Here is a 19181-nt window from a genome sequence, read left to right as displayed (position 1 = left end):
CCTTTAATCACTTAATTTTTTTCAGCTTTTGTATTGTTTAATTAATAGCTTCGCTTTGCTTTTCCTCCTCAAGATTGGAGTCAGTTGTAGTTAACAAAGTTAGAAAGTGACTGTTCTCCTGCCAGACTGAGAGCTGAGGCAAACCTCAGATTATCATGACAATAAGCATCAAAATTAATCACTTGTGTGCCTCCAGCCATAAGATGTGGAAAGAGTGAAGCCACGCTGTGGTTCAAATAAAAGGAGCATGTGGTTCCTGTCCTGTGTGTGTGTATGTGTGTGGGGGAGTCCCATAACCGAGATGTTGGTTTGGGAGGGTAGGAGGGGGTTTTATGGGCCAGGAGGGATTCATGTTTCAATCCTTGCTTGCCCCTGTTCCCTTTGTCTAGGTCACATTATTACTGTCAACTCCCAAAGCAGAGATGCTGGAAATAAGAATTTTCTATGAGTTTGCAGTTTTGGTGGGTCTGTGAGCCATTTATCTTTTTTTTTTATGCAATATTATTGCAGGAAAGATCCCAGCTTGGTTGGATGCCAGCATTTTGTCTGACAGCAAATTCTGTACACCCATCAGTTCAGGCTGCTACTTGTAGTTATGGTAATGGTAGCCCAATTACGGTAAACTGACACATGTTCAACAAAGTGAACCTTATCACGCTCATCAACTTAGCTTTGTTAGCCACTGAACATTATTTCAAGTATTAAATACTAGAGTTCAGAACATTTCCTGTGTGTCATATGTTATCAGGGCACTTTTTAGAATTTGTCTCAAAAGATTGAAAAGGCGATTGTGGCAGTACCTGGTATTTTTTTCCAGGGTGCAGACTTTGTCCTCTGATTTCGATCTGTAACACCAAAATATAAAGCTTGTTTTGACGTTTGTTCCCACAGACCTTGATGACCTGACAAATTGCATTTTTGATTTTCTGATTTCAGGCTTTTAGGAATCTTAACAGTGCTTTTTAGGAATGCCATGCAGATTCGCAGAATATGCTTTGCTTCATGTTTGATTCATTTCTTCTACTGGAGCAGGTCAGATACCAACATGTTTCTTCCTCAGACACAAACCAACGCATGTGTAACAAGCCTTGAAACAGCAGACAGATATCAGATTCAGCAGCAGACTGTGCCAGAGCACGGCATGCTTTATCCTGCTCTTAAAATGCCGCCCCGCCCTCCAGAAAGCTGGCTCAAGTTCTGACAAGTTGTCGAGCGGAAGAGCGAGGACAGAAAAATATGTTTAGGCTACCCCTGTTATCCTTCTGTCATTCATGAACTGATGCAACTTTATCAATTCAGAAGTTTACAACAGCACTGACGCAGAGTTGGAGTAAGAGTTGGGTAAAAATTTAAGTCCTGATCATGGATGGAGCGGCCTGCTTAGAGTCGAGATAATCCTCTGCATAATATAGGGAAATACATGCTTGCCCTGGTTTATCATGTTCCCTCTATATGTCCTTTACATACCTCTTGGCCTCATTGATCATGTCATCTGTATTTTTGCCATGGTAATGTAATTTACCATTAACCGAGCTGACGTCACTGAGGCCGGTAATGTCAGTCACGCACGCTCTTATTGAATTTGTAGAAATCATGATTGTTTTTAAAAAGCGTCTTTGTTTCTTTGTTGTTTTGTTGTGAAGCACATTGTGGCTGCTTACAAATAACATTTATGAAAGCCCAAAGTAATGAATCGCTGCCTGGTTACAGACTGAAACTGCCATCTTCATTCTTTCCTGATACGATGCATTGGCAAATGTTTCCTGTTTATGTGACATATAGTCACTGTAGCCACCTACTTCCCTCCAGGAACAGAAGATGTCCTGGTTCCCCTGGGCAGGGTTTTAGGTTGCTGCTACTACGAGCAGGTTCCCACAGTATAACGTATCTGTGTGATAACATTACTGTAGAGAGAAGCCGTCAAAACAGCTATGCAGTCAGACGAAACCAGCTGCGTCAACAGCTAAGTGTTCCTTGGGAGTGATTGTATTTCAGCTCTTAGTGGCGACCATTGTCCACGTCCATATTTCTTTCTTTTCTCACAGTTATGTAACTTGTTATACTTTTACCAGTGTTATGATTTATTGGTGATCCATTAGAACAACTGGTTCATCTTTCAGTGCTCTAACCCTGAAATTTCAGTGTAATTTGGGGGTGTTTTAAAGTTTCATCTGTGTGTTTTTTGGGGGGAAATTACAGTGATATTTGCAGATTATAACTAAATAATTACTTAACAAACAGTCCCAGCGTTTCAATATTAAAACTGCTTCCCTGAGCAAAGTGTTGTTTGTGTCCCAGCAATTTGCTTTGCGCAGATAATAGCTGAGATGCCACAGGCCAGAGGCTGTCAGGTCGATCCTGTTAAACAGCAGGTGTCCTTGGTAATGTCCACAAACATCCCTTTTCTGCAGTTTCTACTTTGGTTTGTTTTTTTTTTCATTGCACTGCCCAGTTCTTGGTTTGCGCTACTCAGGTGATTTTCCTAACATAAATATTTTGCTTCTGCTGGCTGCCCCCCCCCCCCCCCCCCCCCCCACCCCTTCAAGATTTTGACACACTTTGAGATAAGCAGCTTGTAACTCGGCCTTGCAAGATGGACGTGCACTGCAAGCTGGCTTGCTTTCACCTTAGACTTTGCCTCTGTGTCAGTCATGCGTCTGACTGGCCATAAGCCAGTCTCACATTCGTGTTGGCGGTCAAAGATGAGCCCGAGACCTCGGACCTTTTCTCTTGGATTTAGTCTGCTGAACTAATTCTCAGAGCATCCGTGTGTGACACTAGCTGATATGCACACAGTGCTTTGAAGCAGTCTTCAGCCAGAGCAGACTGGATTCTGATTGGATTATGTTGGATTAACACTACTCTACTTGATTTGTTTGTTTGTCTGTTTGTTTATATGCTACCTCCACCGTAACACTGTGCATTAGGCTGCCTCCTCTATCTTGTCTCTCTGCTCAAAACCTTAACCAGTGATTTCTCAGTGAGCTTGGCCTACATCTGGAGGGATCAACAAGTTAAGCCGCAGCCTTTTAACCCTCAAATTCTGTCAATCCGTTACAAGCACGTTCACTGCAGCTGCAGCCATCCACTTCATAATATTTTTTCAGCAGTGTCTTCCGGGAAAAACTTTTATCTTTGTAAGCCTAAATTCTTCAGGATTTTCCTGTGAATACAAAGGTAATTTTATAATTTGAGGGTCAAGGAATTCTATAGAAATTTACAGTTTAGAAAGTATTCAACTTAGTTATTATTCGTTTATTAAAATTATATAATTTCTTTGCCTGTCAATTATACATGTTCTTTTTTTTTTTACAAAGATAACTGTGCAAAGAAACTACTTAAAAATAACAAGTATGTTTTCAGAAGTCTGTGTGATGCTCATCCACTGAGGGAGACTGTGAGATGGGCTGAATGCTCTTGAAGAGGCCAGTTAGTGGACCTTGGATATAGATTGATTTATTAAGGACAAGAATGAACTTTCACTCTCAATAGACTTGACAGTTACATCTGTTTAGAAACAGATATTCAACAACTTTGGAAAACTCATGTGCTTCATCATGTTTGCACTTTTATTGCGCTGCTGGATATTAGTGCCTCATTCTTTGTAGTCATGTGAGATATGAGAAAACATCATGTGGATACTCCAGCCATGACACAGAAATTGCAAAGGTCCATCTCTACTATTAGGTTGATGTTATTATCTCCCTGCCAAAAGCTAGAGTTTTCCACATTTACCGTGTTTTAAAAACACTTTCTTCTTTTGCTGTTTTCTTTCAAAAACATTGCTCCTTTTGCGTCAGTGTATAAACTGTGGTGTTGTATCCTTACTTGGACTCGCATGTCATGTTTGCAGTTGCTTGGCTGCATTGTAGAAATTAGTGGATGCAGAAAGTCGTGCACCCCTTCTGGGATGGACCTTTCTATTCCAGAGGGTAATTACTAGCTTTCCAGAGGGTGGGTAGAGACCAGGAGGACCCTTTTTAATCCTGGCATTTAATTTGTGATCGTTAGGGTCTCCTACAAGGGAAGGGCTGCATGGGTGGAATTTATGGATATAGCCCCACCCTGAATGAAACATATGTACGGTGTAGCCCTGCTGGCTTCCACCACATGATACAAGCCATAATATAACGTTCCCCCTTCACACATTCCTTCGCAGCAGTTGGAGAAACAGTTTTTTCTTTCTTTTTTTTTTTTTTTTAGCGGCTGTCAGTCATGATTCAGCTGAGAATATGCTTATCATTGGTGTGTTCATTTTCACAAAACTCACCAAACTGAGAGGCTTCACTTCAGGGCTCTCTGAATACATTTCTTTTTCACAGTTTCTACCCTAGTTCCTGTGTGTGTGTGTGTGTGTGTGTGTGTGGCTTTTGATTGACCCCGTGTTTCACTCTGTAAGCAGAACGATTAACATTTCACCAAAGTATTTTTATTTTCGATATAACCAGAGAAACTCGGTCAACAAGCTTGTAATCACAGCTGAACTTTTCAGGGTCATCTACAGTCTGCAGCCAATCAGATTTCCATGCTTCCTTGTTTCACTGTTGATGTACTGCTAAGTTTCAGCTGCTCTCAACTTTTAAGTTTCTTAAATTCTTGTTTGTCAAGTATGGTCTCCCAAATGCAGAGTTTGGAGCGTAGCTGCATTTATCATTGTGGTTAAGGGCACGCTTTAAAGCGATTTTGAGTTATTTTATTTTTGTTATACCTTGTTGCCTTGTTCTTTGTATGTTGTTATGGTTTCTTTCGTGTTGCCTTGCAAGGTCAATACATGACACAAAATCATGAAAGGCCATACCAAGGCAACAGAAAAATACATCATTGCCTGTTGAAAACCAGATAGAAAAGGGTAAGGTTGAGTTTTTCATGCTTAATAATTAACAGAAAAGTTCAGAAAAGAGAGAAAAGTTTCCCACAAACACTTCTAGGCTTCAGTTTCTGTCAGAGTAGTTGTTTTGCTGCTTCTTTCCTTCAAAAGTTAGTTCTTGCAGTCAGTATTTTATCCTGGGTAGAATGCATCATAGTTAAAGCCCATTGTCCTCAAGAGAGACTTTGGTCATTGTCACCAAATAAGGACATAATATCTTACTTTAAATCCTCTAATACAACTCATAAATGTTGAATGATACCACAGTCCACGACAAATGTCACCATCCTCAGTGCCCTGTGTGTTTTCTGTTGTATGTACCTGCTGCCCTCGAGGTCACCAAAACATCCTGGCTTTTATAGACATGGACGATCCATCCCACCAGAACAGAAGCCCTCCATGGGAACAGGACCTGTCTGTTATTCCAGCTGCATGGCATTCTTTTCAGAGGCAGCTACCCAGGACTGTACAGCTTCCACTGTTGTCCATTCATCACTGCACCGGCGCGGCTCGCCACTGATGTCTGTAACACCAGTCCTGTAGAGATAAACTGTTTCACACTGGCCAAGTTCCTTGGATCAAACTACAGTGCAGCATCTAATATGGAAATGCAAAATTTTAAAGTCGCAGTGCTTCGCAATATGAAGTACTACATCAGCTAGCAATAACATGTGACTTGGAAGTGGTCCAGAAATCTAAAAGCTGCAGGCAACTTTACACGTTGGCGTCTCCAAATGGCAGCTGTTGGAAGACTTTGAAGTTTCAGTAACCTAGAAAGCATGACAGTGACGTTACTGACTCGTAAACAGCATGTTAAGGAAAGTGGTCAGTGTGGATTTCAAGGGGATGAAGAGAGGCAACATTTCTAATGCTGAGTACAGCTATCTGAGTGCTTGCTACAGGCTGTGCCATACTACACTGAGTTTCTGCCACATTTTCTTTTTATGCTGATTAGACAAAGCCATGTTGACAACATCTGTGTGACGTTTTGTTACTGTAATACCCACTTGACTCACTTCTGAAGAACAAGAACAGTAATGACTGGGAGATGACACTAGTTTTGTCAACACCTGCGCAGAAACCTGTAGGGCCTGAATTAGGAAGGTGACTTCTGTTCTCTTATGAGAACATGTCTGATTTTCTCACCTCCCGCATGACTCTGTAGGGCTGTAACACTTACCTCATGGGTGAGCCGACACCTGTCATATAGTGTCAACAGTATTGTAACATTATTTTTAGAGACAGTATTACAGGGCTGTTGTGTTGGATTGTATGTGATTTTACAGCTGTTGCTTTTATTTTATTATTTTTCTTTTTACCATTTCAGATCAATGAAATAGTAAATAAACAATGGACACCAAACCCTTGACGTTGACCCACTGGTTGTAAAATCTCTCGTTGGCCACAAACTACAAGTAAAACAGCGTGCTTGCAGTTGCGGGTTCGCTGACCAATCAGTGATGTACAGCACTGCAGCATCATTGACTGACATTGCCCCCGCCCCCCCACCTCCTCCGGGGAAACAGCAGGTTTAAGCAGCAGGTACTTGGATTAATTATTCATGTGTTTCAATAACAACATTTTGTTGTCTTTGTTTGGGGTCTGTACAGTATTAATGTTGCATGTGGTAGTAAAAATCATCATAGATTATTAATGCTTCAGAGAATTTATCCAAAACAATAACTATAGGAACTGACATGAAATCCTTAATGTTTGCTTCATTTTTAAATTCCCAACATTTAAGAATAAGGAGGAAAAGAAGGTCTGAAGGTCTGTCACTGTCAAAATTAACCACAATTTTTTGTATTAGTCATCTATTGGGACTTTCTGTTAAGACAATAACCTTTATTTAGTGACTTGAAGTAATAAACATTACTTGGATAACACATAAGATGAAGGACCTGATCCTACCTGACTGAAATAGTTCTCACATTATAACGTCATTGGTTTGCATGTGAAGTCTTGCAGCAAAAGTTCAAATTACCCTGACGCTGTGTACATTTCTTCCAAGTGAGAAACTAATTTGACAAGCTTTCTTCATAGGAAACCCAAATTCCTTACACATTTTCATTACTTTGGTGTTTATTCAGTCCAAAATGTCACTATGTTGCAATGTAGGAATGTTTATATATTCTGGATGTTGTGAGCCAGTAATTAGCTAAGATGCAGGAGTGAGGCTTGTGCTGTAAATCTTATGGGAGTGGCTGGGATTGTTTAGATTAAAATTGTCTGGATATTTTGTCAGTAGTCTCATCATTGCCAGACTGTAAAGATGATTTTTGTTCAGTGTTATCATGTTCTTGGGCTAAAGGTGTTTTATTATATACAGGAGGAGTTTTAAGGTCCAGGATTGGATGTAGTTTTCATACCTTCATTTCACATATTACTTCATTTCCTCACTGTCCCACTAGCACTTTCACTGCCTCCCATCGCTCTCCTCTCTCACATCCTCATTTACTTGTTTTATACCTCAGCTTTATTTCCCTCCTGCAGCTCTCCAAACAAGCCCTCTCCAAACAAACCCTAAACAAGTTGTCCACAGCCAGTGTAGGGGGTGGGTGGATGGGTAGGGGGAAGCTGGGCGGCGGCCACGACTCGGCTGCATCCTATTAGGACTGGGAGTGTTGAAAAGGGGTGTGGCCTGGAGCCAGTAACATCTGTGCCTGTCCCCCTCTGCCCCCACGGCATTCTGCAGAGAAAGGCAGAGAGAAGGTTAGGGAGGGAGTGGATACACCGAGGAGAAGTACTTGCCGGCCAGCTGGCTGTTTGCAAGATCTCAAACAGCAGCTCATGCTGTATGACGAGTTTATCTCTTGTTTGCCCCCCTCTGCCATCAGACAAAAACAGCCTCTGTCTAACTGGGATTTTCCTCTCGGCTGATATTGACAGCCTTATGGATTCAAGGTGCTTATTAGTCGCTCCAGCCCCGAGCGGACGACTTTGAACCTGCGTGGATTACATACCTTGCACAGGAAATGCTCTGCTGCGTGCTGTGTACAAGCATCATTTTTTTTTCTGTCGACAGTGCAGAAAGCTGGCAGTGAGTTGAGGATATAAAGGGAATGTTCACTGCACAACAGAGACGATCTCACTCCTGGACAGGGTAAGACTGAGCTCAATGAATCTTCCTGTTCTACCCTGTAATCAAATGAGAGCAAGGAAAACGAGTGCGGGAGCCGGCTATCTGCTGACTGGAATGTGTGTGTGTGTGTGTGTGTGTGGACTGTATGTGGCCGGCAGATAGTCAGAGGCTATCATATCAGTCAGCGTGTGTGTGCATGAGGGGAGTTTGGATTGGTGGTTTGCTTTATCACTCCCCAGGATACAGGCTGGATTCCTCTCACCAAGACGTAGGTGATTGTGTCATGTCTGTCTAATTAGGAGGTGCTGGTGTGGAAAACGGTGTTGCCGTAGTAACCGTGGGGGAGGGGAGGATGACAGGGTGCTCCGATCGGGCCCCGGGGCTGATTTCATGGTGAGAGAGTTGTCCTCTGTATGCGGGGAATGCCCCATAATGACAAGGCTGGTCTGGAGATAGGGTGAGGTGGTGGTAGAAATATGCATTCACACACACACACACACACACACAGAGGTTACAGGCTGCTGCCTCCCACCAGCTTCTCTCTGTGGTTTGGCGAACGCAGCCCGTTATCAGTGTCAAGTGAGTGTGAGAGAGAGAGGATGGCATACTTTTTTCCATGATGGGGGCGGAGTGCAGATAATCAGGTCAATGAAAAGGAAAGTCACCTTGAGCACAGAAGGGTCTGCTCACTCTCCTCGCTCATTTCCTGTCGCTACCCATCCTTCTCAGGTTCCACTCTCACTTCCTCAGCTTCTCTCCAGAGGCCATGTATATACGCTAGATTGCATGTAAAAACTACACAGGCTTATGTTGCGAAGGACAGACAGCTCCTCTTTGTAATTCTGCAGGATTTCACGGTGGCTCTGAGTGATGGCAAGCGAGATTTTGCCCTGTAATCCTTAATGGTTCTGTTATTTGTTTTTGTCTGCTGAATTAGAGAGACAATCCTATTTTCTCCCCTATAAACATCCAGAGCAGATTAAAAAGGAGGGTAATGTGCGGTGGAAGGGGCTTACATTAAACCACCCACCCAGCTTGCATCGGTCACCCACCACTCCGGGTTACCATAGCAACTGAGGAAGAGGTAGGGATTTTTAAAGGACAGGCTGTAGCTCAGGGTAACCTGGAAGAGATTACAGCGCTCTCCACACCCTGTTACTGAGTATCTTAGAGGCTGTCTGTTTTTTACTGCTCAGAAATACATTTGTGACTAATATTGGACTGTGGTGCACATAATTACGTTTACTGTTCCTTCTACCACACAGAGGGAAATAATGATGACAACTCATGGTGCTTTATGATGTTCTCAGTCGTGCAAAGTTCACAGCTTATATCTTTAATGGCAATAAAAGTGCAGTCATAGCCTAGATCTCACTAATTCGATGATGGTACTGATTCTGTCTCCTTTCTGCTGATAGTCGAGATCTTATTGATCCTCTAGTTCAGTGGCTCTCAACCTGTCAGATGAATCCATGCAGCCCCATCGGATGACCTAAAGTGCTCCCTCATCGACACGACCCATCATGTTTCAAATGCATTCGGTTAAAATAATTTTTAAACTGGATGTTATTGATTACATTAAATGGGATTTAAGGAGCCTTTCCACAATCTTTCCAGATAACTATTGGCAAGTACAGAATTAGGAGCACTCCTGTTTGGGAATGGCTGCTCCTGCTGAGTCTACATTGACTGCAAATACAGACGCTCTCAGTACGACTTTCTTTTTCAGATTACCAGAGTGTGCTTTCCTGGTTTTGAAGTGGTAGATACAACTATTTTCATTTTACTGACAATCCATTTAAAGGTACCATACAGTATGTAATGTTCATTGGTGACACCAGTGGCCATTAAGGGAACTGCAGTCAGCATTCGCACTCACTCACGCTCTGTAGCTTGATGTGAGTGAAGTTGTGACCAAAAAAGTGACGTGACGTACAAAAGACTGAACGTGATTGACCAGCGTCATGTTGATAGATGAAGTAACTCAAGTTACACTATTATCATAGTTTGACTGTATGCTATATCTGAGACTAAATAGACCGTACTTAAGCAAGGCACTTAGGAGCGAGCATAAACCGTCCCAGGTACTGTTCCAGGTCCTTCACATAGAAATCAGTCCATAGGCTGTTATAGGTAACAGAGAAAGTCAGGGAAGGTCTCACGTTTTAGGCTACATTACAGTATGATAGGATAATAAGAAAAGCAATTAATACATGTAAACTGCTTCACATTCTTACATAGAGTGACTTCTCTCATAATAAATTCCCACCATCTGCTCACTGAATACTATGTTCTGGTTCATTAGATAGATTGGTTCATTACTGATGTAGGCAAATAGTTTCAATTGTCAGCATTTATGCTGTGTATTAAGCATTGCCTTTTCATAATGAGGAAGCAGCATGATAAGGGCTACTTATGTTTTATCTGCTATTTTTAAACTAAACTGTTCTTTTATCTGTTTTTTTGGAACATAGCCAAGAAACTGAACCCAGATGAATAAGCTGAAATCCTGGCAAGGATATTGTCCCCTGTTTGAGTAGTTTCCTTCTTTGCCCCGAGTCTAACCTCCACTTGAGGGGTCGACCTGAGGTAGAATGCTAACATGTTAGGGGTGGGGGGTTGGAGAGTCTGTCTGCAGAACGAGTTTGACAGCCTTGCCTGTGGAAAGAGCTGCAGCCTTTTAACCTGCTTTTTAATCTCTGTCCTCCCTACATTTCAGCCACACACTCCCCAATCCAAAATAGACATTTTATGTTTTGTGCTGTTATTCATTCATGTTAGAATTAAAGGGAAATACCAGTTATATTTTTAAACCCTGTAACAGGGTTTTTTAGGTAACAATTAGTCTTTTTGCTTACAAAAAATAGTTATCTTTTCTTCTACTCTGTGGCCGGGAGCCAGATGGTTGTGCATTTATTTGGGAAACCATGCAGATTTGTTCATGGCATCCAGGAAAAGTTTCTCTATGAATCAGAGGTATAGGTTCTAGTTTTGTACAAAACATGTTACTCTGATAAGCAGCTCATTAAAGTGTTAAAGTCAACACAAACATATGGTGAGACTGACATTAAAGGGACAATTTCCAGGCTTTTAAATCATTGTGGTATCTCTTAAAGTGAAAAAAACTTGTAAAAAGTTAGACAGTACCACAAATTAGATTCAACAGTGATTAAATCTTTCCCAACACAACAACTTTACAGACAAACATCTGCCTATCAGCACTGCATTTGCACAAGCCTTTGTTCATGAAATATGCAGTGACCTCCCAGACAAAACATGTCAACAGTTCAGATTATCACAGTCTACTGATCGAACTCTCAGGATAGCATGAGAAATGAACACGTTGAGTTAGTCAGTCTGTATCACAGCCTTTATCTTTCTTCTGTTCCTGTTTGGTGTTACTTTTTGACCAGTTGACTAACTTTGACTGTTGAAAGCAGGTGTGGCTGGAGATACAGAGGCTGCTCTTAAACTAATGAGTCATCACAGACTGTGACCATGATACCGTTTCCAGATGAAACGTGAAGACCACGAGGACAACAATTAGATTACCTCTATGTGACATGGCTGATAGAGTTCCCTGTTTTTAGCGACAGCAGATACGGCAGTGTCTGTGTGTTGGTGAGGTCAGTGAAGGGACTGGTTATAGTATGAAACATTTTTCATAGCAGTCTATCATCATAATGATCTGGAAATTGGAGTTGCTCAGCTTCACAAATGTAATGTTTACGAGCAGAAAACAGACTACAGATTCCACTGAGGATTATTTTTCCACTTGTTCAATTAATTGTTTTGTCTGTAAAGCGTGAAAATTGCCCATCAGCATAACTTTAGACTTGATAAAGCAAATTTATTGTTTGTTTAATTTCACAGCTCCATAATACTGGTTGAGCAGAGGTACAGTAGAAAGACAGCCAAGTCAGACCTATCATTAAAACTGGAAACACTACCACACCAAAAGAATCACATTACATATGCATCTCTTTGCATAACAGTCACGGCTCAAAGTCCTACAACATCTGAACTATTTTAACCCTTGGCCATGAAGACAAGTGTAAAATGTGTCAGCTGGTGGAAGAAACGCTTCCTTTGTCCGTCTCTGTGCTGTTATCCCTTTCTCTGCGCACTCTGTGTTTCTCTGTATGTTAATCCGGTAATCTGAGAGTCACTTCAGCACTACTCCTTCAGCCATGTGACATTAATGCTCCAGAGGCAGTGCCTTTGTCACATCTTGACACATAATCCTGTAATGTAAATGCACATGATCACGCACACATTAGAGCCAAGCAGCTCTGCTACTATGGCACTGCCGCTTTCACACTCAGGACAGTTCTGACGGTTCTCTGTTGTCTAACTGGCTGCAGCTGAGAAGTGATTGATTTTAATCTCCTCTTAACCTGCCAGTCAGCATTTCTGTCATGGCCTAGTTATTTTCTGATGTGTGTCCAAGTCTGCGTGTGTTTACTCTTTGTGTACTTAGGTTGCCATTAAGTAATTGGCAGAATGAGCGCTATGCATGCCATCCAGCTGCGCAAGACAATTGGCCACCACTGTGCCATTTGTACCATAGCTAAACCAGGTGAAATTAGACAATTTGAAACATCATGTTTAACATGTAAACAATTGCCAAATAGCTGCCAGTTTTGAGGGTTAACATGAGTTACTGATAGATTAATTCATTTTCAGTTGTAAGTTATCAATGTTCACTTTGACCAGAAGCACGAGTGTAGAGATTGGGGTTTCTTTCTTGGGAAAAAAACTCAGTAATACATGTACCACAGCTGCATTGCGAGATGGATATTGTTTTATTACTTTTGATTGTTATTATTGTTGCACATTTTGTGGTTGTGAACTGATGCGGCTCTCGAGTCAAAACAGTTTTGAGTTTCACAAGTTAAGCAAGCATTCAGTGTCCAAATACTGGGTTGGTGATTGATTTCTCACTGACCAGCCCGGGCTCAGGCTATGTGTTTTGATGAAGGGGCTACCAATAGCCTTCCCTGTGTGACTCCTGCGTCTTTTGTTTGCAGCTGTCCAGATTGATCCAAAATAAATTACCAAGTGCAGTGCACGACAGTTGTGGGGGTTTCCAAAAGTCCATAAGCCTCTTGAGTGAAGCACACTGCAGTTCCCAAAACCACAAACCGTGTCTCCAGTGGCTTTTTTAAATATAAGCACCCTTTTGTGCTTAATGGTTTTCAGTGTTTTGTCAGTTTTAGTGAGAAACATTGTAATGCTGTATCGTGGAATAGTTTGAAACAACTCTACCTACAACGTTGAGTTGCTTTGCATTGGAAAATACTGCGATGGCATGATCATCAAATCGCAGGTCTGATCCATCCCAAATCCTAAATCAGAAAAGAAGATTAAACTTCTGTGCAGCAAATGCCTCTCTGCTCCGCCTGTAACACAGCTGCAGCTATACATTTTATATCCAAGCAGTCAGTTACCAGTGCTTACAATAATTTTTGTTCTTTCTTCATCCCAGTTTAACCTAAAACATCTGATGAAATGATTGGAGCTTCATTTAGCTGTTGACATGACAGAATATATTGTCTTGGGTTGGAGAAATGATATGTTGTAAGCAAGAAAATAATAGGACCATTATACTTTACTGATTCTTTTTTCTTAAAGAAACTCCATTTTCATTTTCCTCCCCCCACACAGAGGGTCAGAGGTCAGGGTCACGCAGAACAGCGTCTTAATACCTACATACTCATTCCCAGCATTGCCTTTGGCTCTATTACATCTCTGCTCAACTAAAAACATGTCAGAGCTGTTCAGCTTTATCTTGTCCCAGCAAGATAAGATTGTCCCGGCAAACATTAGTATGTATGGTCGGTGATATTGGCAGCTATTAGTAGCTTTAGATTTCAAAAATTAAAAGTAAATCTCAGAGCCAGAAACTGCAGGGAGATGCCAGCTGATGCAGAAGAAGGTATTTCACACATCTGTTTTCAATACTCGACTGTCCACTGTGTTCTCTCTCCAAGGTTGAATTCCTGCTCCAAGTCAAACACATGTCGGGTTATTAGCATCAGCTTGAAGTTTACATGTTAGTATTTATAAACTATACCCAAAGCTACCTCTTTATCAGAGTGATTATTTCATGATGGATTACATCCTTAATTAGATTTTATGTATTTAAATGGATTTGGACTTTAAGAAAAACTACTTCTTGGTTTAAATGAGTAGTTTGATTTCATGCTTTCTCTGAGCAGTGCCACTGCAATGGTCAATTATTGGGCAATTAAAGATTATAAATCTAGCCCACAGTATTTCCATTACACAGTTTACTGTCATATTGTCCATGCTGAAATACCAGTCAAGAAATAATTAAAATCTTGAGATAAGTGTGAGCACATGAGAAGGTTGAGTAAAGCTGATATTACAAAATGAAAGAAAAAGGAAAAGAGAGCTTGGCAAGGCTAGAAGGAAACAGCTAGATGAAGAGTGTCGGGTCATCTTTGAATTCTTGCTCTCTGTTCTTCATTCCTCTTTGCACATGTTTAGTAACGTGAGCGTCTCTGTGTTTAGCTTAAGATGCTCTTCTGGACTTCTGCCTTTTCTCCAGCGGGCCTGACAGTTCTGCAGGTTTTAACGGGGAGGTCTTCATGCAGGCACCATGCACAGGCTCACACTCACTTTACAAACACTGGGATTCTTTTTTACAGTCTGGACTCACGCCAGGTCACCCGCCAAACCACATGGTCAAGAAAACAACAAGGCTATCCAAGGATAGAAATCTCCTTCAGACAAAGAGAGAAGTGTTTGTGTGAATATGGGTGGGTGGGTTTAATTATTGGATGTGTATGAATGAAGAAGTACAAAAGAATCTGCCTTGTACTGTAAGCAGGAGCCTACAAAAGTCATGATGTTTTTCAACTGCAGTCCAAGAGTCGATTTATGTGCTTAAATAGCATTCTTCTTCATTATGTGGAAAGTGCAGCAGTTACGTTGCGTTATCATCATCTTACAGACTATTAACATTTCAAACGCGCTCAATACAGAGGCAGTTCCTGGAAATAACCATTCATTCTGCTAACTTTTACTGCTTAGACAGATAAGGGTCAGTTTGACAGGTTAAGTTGTACATGCCTCAAGTGCAGTCTGAGGTAAACTGCGTTCTCTCTCAGTCAGAGCAGGTGACAGTGGAAGGTGGTGTTGTATGGGTGCTGTTCAGGGTCACAAGGCTCATCTGGCTATGAGAGGAATGTCCTCTTGTTCCAACAGGCCTCTGTTATGTTGGCAACCTTGACCGTCTGACAGACAACCTCCGGGGGTTATTGTCGCCGCGCTCAGGTCTCACAGGTTAACAGTTACAGCACTAACACAAACTTTTTACTCTGACACAGGCTGCATGTTCAAACCTTAAACCTTCCCTGTCTCTTTGTCTTTGTGGTTCGCTGAGCTGGTCCTGTAGCTGGATGAGGACCAATGCTGTCCCGTTCTGGCTCAGGGGTTTATACAAAGTTTACAGCTCGCTTTAGCTAATGGAAAAGATGGGCAGTTTTGTGGACTAATATGGTCAAAGACGGCTTTGAATTGTTTCTTCCCTTCATACTAGAATAGATGGTGAGCATGAAGCCGAGCGGCTGCTGCTGAAGCCTCTGGTAGTCTATTTGGAAAAGTCAAGGATGTGTCAAAATAAATACACTTTGTGTTCGTAGAGTGAGCTGCTGTGTACTTTATGGCCATTTGCCCTCAGGCACCTTGTCCATGTAGTATACCATATGCTTTATTCACTGGACATTGTACATTTGCTGTCTTTGTTTAGAAAAGATTGATTCTTCTATTAATGAAATAAATTTGGCTGTTAGTTTAGTTTGACGTGATTTATTCTTGGATTAGATTCCTTTTGGAGATTCGCTTCTTTTGTTTTTGTTAACATCAACATAAGGAGGCATGAGTAGATCAAAGAACTTTTTACGATGAAAACTGAAAATAATATGAATGAAAAAATATTTCTAGATTTTCTGGAGGTTTGAAAATGCAGGCAGACAACGCAGACAACACTAGAGGCTGCTGCAGATTTGAAAAGTACAGTTGCTGGTTTAAGGAAACGCAGATGAACCAAAAAAGTGACTAAAATAGGATTGTGATGGCATCAGGTTTTATTGAGGTAGACCACAAAATTTACTTTTTAAAGGTTAACTCTATTTAGACAAAGTTGTCATAGGAAATGTCCTCACTTTTCCTTTTGGAAGAAACAACTTTAGCTGTCGTCTGTTGCCTCAGCCCACTGAGCACAGGGAGGATGAGGGAGGTGACCTGACCAGGTTGAATTTAGAAATGCATCATGCTGCATATGATGCATTCTGTCTGGGCGAAGCCTCTGAGTTTTAGGAAATCACTGGGAAAGGTCAAGTGAACGTGGTTATGTTCAGCGGGCGGCTGGTCACCGAGAAAAGACATCCAGAAATTCCTGCAGGTCAGCACGGCCTCTGTGGTTTATGATACTTGGCATTACACCGCTGGGCACATCAGGGAGGGAGACAGTGGAGCTGTTTTTGTGACACGCTGACGACAGTGTCCTCATGGATATCAGAACACCGCATCTTTATTTGCCACACAGCAGAGAAGCCTTGGGCACTTATTACCTAGTCCATTATTCTGCTTGGAGGCAAGCCAGTATGGCGGAGAACACACACTGCAGCTGTCTCCTCTCTTGCACAGTATGCTTGTACGAATTAGTAGTTTGTTATAAAACCAGACCTGTTTATGCTCTTGGTAGTGAGGTTCAAGGACTGTCTTGTCTCAAAACCTTCCCTTTGTCCTAGTTTTTTGCTTTAGCAACAAACTGAGGTGTCAGTGTTAATGCTTGGATTGCTGTAACCAGAGGAGCAAATGCTACATATACAGATCTATCTGATCGCACGTAAAAAATATCCTCTGTAGAAATATTCAACCTCTAGCTGTCAAGACACTTCTCTCAAAACAAGGTTTCTCAGTTTATATTGGTGCAAGAAGAAGCCAGAGGGTCGCCAAAATGAATAGGATTCATCCTCTGGGGACCATGGATGTCAGTAATTAATATCATTGCAGTTCATCTAGATGTTGAGTATGGTTAGACAATGTCTAGTGAATTGGCATAAGACAACAAAAGTTACACCAAAATCAGCCATGTTGCATCACCTGACCTGAATACTGTGCGAATACTGTTCGCTGAATGAATTTATCGGGTTGTGTTCAAGAACTGGTGTTTGATGTTTTCTGCTGTAAAATGTGAATAATAACTTTGGGGGAATGAGCACAATACTGGGCTCAACATCCCGATGACTGTCAGCCATCTGAAATGCCCATCGGCCCAACCCTAATGTTGAGAAATTTTGTCTGGACCAAAGTTGTGGAACAAGCAACACACTGGCATTACCACCACCAAAGCCCCACCCTTAGCATGGCTAAAAACAACCCCAAAAATACTTAAGCACCGGGAGATCTACATAAATGGCAGTTTTGTGAGGCTCATTGGATCTTCCTTTGGCAGGACAGAATTTTCTGTAATGTATTCAACCCTCCTCAGCAATGCTATTTATTTATGACAGCTGATCTCTATGTATTTTTATCTGTGATACAAAGGCAGGGCTGACAGGGCAAGAGTCCAACAGGATTGCACACATTTCCTACACTACTAGTAAAATTACAGCTGCTAATAGAACGAGCCAAATGTGTAATTGTGTCTCCTAAGTCAGGTAGCCAGGAAGGAAAAGTCGGGTGGTGAGGATCATCAGGGTGATTGAGCCAGGATATACTGGAGCGTGTCGTGGCCTCCAAATGTTGTAAATATCACCTGTCAGTTGAATAACTTGCAGACTTACTTGCACACCATGCAGTGATTCACCTTTGGGTTTATAAGAAGGTTTGTTTTTGATGTTTACCCACAGTTACCAAGCCAGTGTCCAAAACAACAAAAGGCCTCACACACCTCTCACCACGGCCATTGTAAACACACCCCTCTAATCATTACTTGTTAGGTCTTTAGAGGAAAGCTGATGCTGAATAGGAAGGAAGGGGAGATGAAAAGGTCTGAATACGCTAATCCTGGCAAATTATGGTTTCCATTTCAAACCTAACACTCTCACGGGACACTATTGTATCAACGATATAATTAGATCTCTCAATGCTTGCCCTCAGTGATACAGTGATTGTGGTTTCCCTTCAAAAATTATGACCTTGCTTTATTAACCATTACCAGGGGCAGAGGTTCAAGTTGTGAGTTTGCAAAATTCAATTCTGCTAATGACAACATTGCCCAAGTCAGTTTGCCCCTAGAGTGTTGCTGTGGGGCATCAGATTTCAGCTAAGAGAACAAAAAAGGGTTAGGGTTAATTATTAATTAATGTTTATACTGAATGCATTTCAAATGCATTTGTCGTAGTATTTATAGTCTTCTATTGTTTATCTGTCTCTGGAAAAAAAATCCTTGTTTCTGTAATTGAGTTTTGTGAATGGCAGTTTAAAAATCACACATTCAACTGGTAAAGACTTCACTCTGCTGTATGAGACTCATCGTCTCCTTTCCTTGTGTCCACAGTACTCTCTGACGGAGGCCAAACTCTGAGGTGGAGGAGGCTGTAAAGAGGCCCTGAAGGAGCCTCCCACCCTCCCTACCTGACCAGCTGGACGCATCATACAGCCATGGCTCCTCGGAAGCGCGGTGGCGGCGGCCGCGGTGGCCTCTCCTTCATCTTCTGCTGTTTTAACAGCAGTGATCACCCGGAGATCACTTACAGGCTGCGGGAGGACTTTGCCCTACAGGCTATGGAGCCAGCACTGCCAATGCCAGGATATGATGAGCTGGATGGCATGTTCTCCGAGTTGGTGGTAAGATATTTAACAAAAGAAGTGTTAATTCATGTTTCAGTAAATAGTTTTTTAACCTTGATTTAAAGGATAAGTTTGCTCATGTTCTGAAAAGACACAAATCTACAATGAATTGATCATAATAACAAGAAATGCCTGTGAACATAAAGCCTCACTTTTCCTAACATTCATTTTTATTAAAGATGTGTAGATGTGTAAAATCTTACTTGGTTGTTTACACTGTTACATTTTAAGACATTCACAAATGAACTGTCGCTTCCTCCCAATTTACACTATGTTGTGAGTAGCGGGGCCAGGCTGCTATTCTTTCTCTGTCTTATTGTCACTTCTAATTTGTCGTGCTCTCCTGTCTCTCCTGGCCCCATTTTCCTCTCCCATGGTTGCCACAGTAATCTAAGCACGACACTT

General features: G+C 41.7%; 1 protein-coding gene across 5 annotated transcripts in view; it reads left to right on the top strand.

The window, feature by feature from the left end:
• Positions 1–19181, top strand: part of LOC121199419 (disheveled-associated activator of morphogenesis 1-like) — a 45926-nt gene that overhangs the window by 6266 nt on the left and 20479 nt on the right. For 2 of the 5 annotated variants that reach the window (XM_041064070.1, XM_041064072.1), the window contains exon 2: positions 18484–18773. In XM_041064070.1, coding sequence (XP_040920004.1) covers positions 18588–18773 — 186 coding nt within the window. In that variant the 5' untranslated portion in view covers positions 18484–18587. Of the gene's footprint in view, positions 1–6194; positions 6410–7571; positions 7971–17707; positions 17729–18483; positions 18774–19181 lie in introns of those variants that run through there. The other 3 variants (XM_041064071.1, XM_041064073.1, XM_041064074.1) reach the window with 3 other exon arrangements.

The sequence above is a fragment of the Toxotes jaculatrix genome, chromosome 19 (assembly GCF_017976425.1).
Source record: "Toxotes jaculatrix isolate fToxJac2 chromosome 19, fToxJac2.pri, whole genome shotgun sequence".
NCBI classification, from domain to species: domain Eukaryota; kingdom Metazoa; phylum Chordata; class Actinopteri; family Toxotidae; genus Toxotes; species Toxotes jaculatrix.
Note: the sequence above shows the minus strand (reverse complement) of the source record. Positions and strands in the feature narration are given on the sequence as shown.